This window comes from Macrobrachium nipponense, chromosome 32 (assembly GCF_015104395.2).
Source record: "Macrobrachium nipponense isolate FS-2020 chromosome 32, ASM1510439v2, whole genome shotgun sequence".
Taxonomy (NCBI): domain Eukaryota; kingdom Metazoa; phylum Arthropoda; class Malacostraca; order Decapoda; family Palaemonidae; genus Macrobrachium; species Macrobrachium nipponense.
Window position 1 is genome coordinate 64,241,811 of NC_061094.1, and position 3,534 is coordinate 64,245,344.

Here is a 3,534-nt window from a genome sequence, read left to right on the forward strand (position 1 = left end):
ATTTGCCACAAATTTAAGGAGTTTTGTCATTGTTACTCCAGAATCCTTGGACACAGACACGCCCATACACCATTAAACACAAAAGCTGGTAACTCTCCGAGGAAGGGAAATGTCGAATAATTAGCACTTAAACATTATTTTCTATTTCTAGACTATTTCAAAATATTTTGTAAAAAATGTAAGGCTTTCTGACAAATGGCATATCCACAAATATGCGATAATTTTAAATAGATGATGGTTTAGAGTAAGAATTCTTGTAGTTTATGGCAATCCTTCATGACGTAGGCAGCAAGTGATTTTAATGATGTCATCGACAGCCAATTAGAGGACAGCAAATTTCCCGCCAAAACAGAGGTTACTGTGTGAGAACAACCAGCTTTATGCGTTGCTGAGGTTTTTGCACTTTTTTTTTTCTTCCTTTCTAATTAATGTCTAGATTTAATAAAACATGAGATTTTATCAGAAACGTCTTGAAATATTTTATATTAAGAATAATTTAATTATTAAATGGATAAAGTATTTTGCATCATAATTCATGGTCGGTCTTAGCATTTTCCCCTTCGGCTTGACAAATTATTATTATTATTATTATTATTATTATTATTATTATTATTATTATTATTATTATTATTATTATTATTATTATTACAAATAATTTCGTTTTTGACGAATTAATCTTATAAAAGACCTTTTCAGTTCTGCTGATAATTCGTTTTTCTGACTCAGCTAGGTTGTTGAGTAGAATTCCAGTATTCATATTTGTCATAATTAGGATATTCGTCAAAACTATTTATTTTATCAAAAATATTTTGTGAATATTTTGCTTATAGAATGGGTATAGAAACCAAGGCCAGTGACTTCAACGGAATCTTGGTAGCTATCTGGTGTTTTTTGGTAGTTTTCTTAGGATATGGGTATCACGAATCCTTGTATTGCTGGTAGCTAGGACTCCTGCAAGGGCGGTGGTGTGTAGTCTACATGTTCCGACAATCTCTGTGGTCTTAATCAGGACGTTGGTGGAAAGGAACGGCATGACTACTGTTGTTGTTGTTTAAGATAAGCCAGCCTTGTGCTGGCACGGGCTCTTGCTCCTTGAGCAGCCCGTAGCTGGATTATCTGTAAAGATACAAAAACAGTGCTTTTGGCGGTTAGTTGTAGAAATGAAAGAGGGTGACAGGCAGGATTGCAACCCCTTTGAACCTTACGGTACCCATCAGTAGGAGAGAAAGCTTTATAGTAGTGAGACTCAGCCTAGTTGGAGAGTGCTGAGTAGGAAGTGGAAGCGAGTTTTTGTTTGAGGGAAAGGTGGTCTTTAAAAAAAATGGGAATTACCTATAACATTTCTTGCACAATATATAAACATATGTGTAGTCTATGAACACAAGGCAATATGGTGTCAGGCAAATTTCTCGAAATCAATTGCGCGAAGGTAAATTTCTCGAATTCAATTGACCGAAAAATAATTTCTCGAACTATCTTTTTCTCGAATGTCAATTACTCGAAAACAAACAAGTAAATTTCTCGAACACAATCGAAAGTTTCCCATAAGCGCTAAAGACCAATTCATAAATTCTGAATTGAGTTTTTCCTGTTATATTTTTCTCCAGTAGTCTCAACCCATCAAGATGGAAGCAACGTATGTTGAGAGTTGAAAAAGGGAAGGAAGAAATTATGTTTTAAATGGATATTTATATATCAAGGACAAAGGAGTAAATAACAAAATTTATTGGAAATGTGAAATGTGCAAGAAATTTAAATGTTCTGCTCGTGCTATCACCATCGATGATAATATAGAAAAAGAGAGTGGTGACCACAATCATGCAGGAGATGGGGCTAAAGTCGAAGCTGCCAGAGTCCCAAGAAAAGTTGAGAGAGGATGCAATCAATAGTCGGGATACACCCCATAGTATAGTGTCTTGTGCTTCAAAGGGGGTAAGTGGGGCTGTTGCGGCGAAACTTCCATCAATATCAAATATGAAGAAGAATAGACGCAATATACGAGCTAAGAAAAACGATGTCCCTGCTTTGCCAGATTGCCAAGAAGATCTCATCATCCCGGAAGAATTTACCAAAACTCACAAAGGAGAACTGTTTCTTATGTATGACTCAGGTCCCACAAATGATCGTATATTGATTTTTTCGACACAGAGAAACTTCGATTTACTAGCACGCTCAGAGAACTGGTTCGCTGATGGTACCTTTAAGACGGTACCTTCAATTTTTTTTCAGTTGTATACAATACATGGTGTGCATTCAGGAAGTATCGTACAGCTCGTTTATGCACTATTACCGAACAAAACTCAAGAGACCTACAAAAGATCCCTGCAGATTGTAAACGAAAAAATCCCAACATTTGAGCCAGCCACAATAATGATAGACTTTGAATTGGCCATGATTAGAGCTATAGAGCATGAATTTCCAAGGACAAAATGCCGTGGCTGTTTTTTCATTTTTGTAATCCAAATTTCCATCGCAAAATTCAAGAAAATGGCTTCAAAGTACGGTACCGACATCGATGCTGAATTTGCTATTCAGGTTCGCCTGTTATCTGCGTTAGCATTTGTACCAGTTTTCAAGGTCGAAGAAACATTTGAATATTTAATTGAAAATGAAGTTTTTCCCGTTGAAATTCAAAGTGTGGTTGACTCTTTTGAAGATACATGGATCGGGCGGCCGCATAGAAATAACCGTAGACGTGCTCCTTTCTTTAAACATGAATTATGGAACTGTTTTGATTATGTCAAGGAAGAAATGCCCAAGACGAACAATGCAGTCGAGGGCTGGCATTACGGTTTCGAACAGCAATTAAGTGCTCGTCATCCATCCATCTGGAAATTTATACAAGGATTACAACGAGAACAAAGTCTACAGGAGCTACGAATTGAACAATATTTGGGAGGTGTTGGTATTCCTGTGCGCAAAAAGAAGTATCGTGACTGTGCAAAAAGGTTACAAACCATTGTAATAAATTATGACGAAGAGAGGCCTGTCGAAGAATATCTACGAAGTGTAGCATACAACATTTCATTTTGATTGATTAAATTTTAATACTGTATCAAACAAACATTAAGAAAGTATAATAATATATATACATGTTCACACCTACTTGCACTTAATCATATGTTCCCAATCATATATATAAATAACTCCCATTGCAAAAAGTGAAATAGAGGGTTTGTGGCATTACGATGTGCAGTTCTCGGTGGTTCCCTTTTTTGAACCATGAGAGATCACTTCTTTTTGTGGAGGTGGTGGTACATCAGCAGATTCCCTTGTGTTTTTGTGGTTTTAAACTATGAGAGAATTCTTTTCCCTGGGAGGTGGGCATGACTACTGGGTTCATATTGGCTTTTATAGGAGGGGTGGGCGGTGTTGTCAAATTCAGTGCTTTGGGGTGGGGGGGGGGGGGCCAAATTCAGTGCTTTGTGTGGGGGGGCCATCATTCTTGGCCTTAACTGTTTTTCGTGCGTCGATGGATGGCGCTCGCGTGCGAGACCAGCCCCAACCATATTTCTTATAATCTCCTTATAGTTG

At 37.3% G+C, this 3,534-nt stretch overlaps 1 protein-coding gene across 1 annotated transcript; it reads left to right on the forward strand.

Moving 5' to 3' along the window:
• The first annotated feature begins 1,818 nt into the window (after positions 1-1,818).
• On the forward strand, positions 1,819-3,033 carry LOC135207449 (uncharacterized). Its single transcript, XM_064239174.1, has one exon. It carries the CDS (start codon positions 1,819-1,821, stop codon positions 3,031-3,033), a length of 1,215 nt encoding a protein of 404 aa, XP_064095244.1.
• Positions 3,034-3,534: the final 501 nt, after the last annotated feature.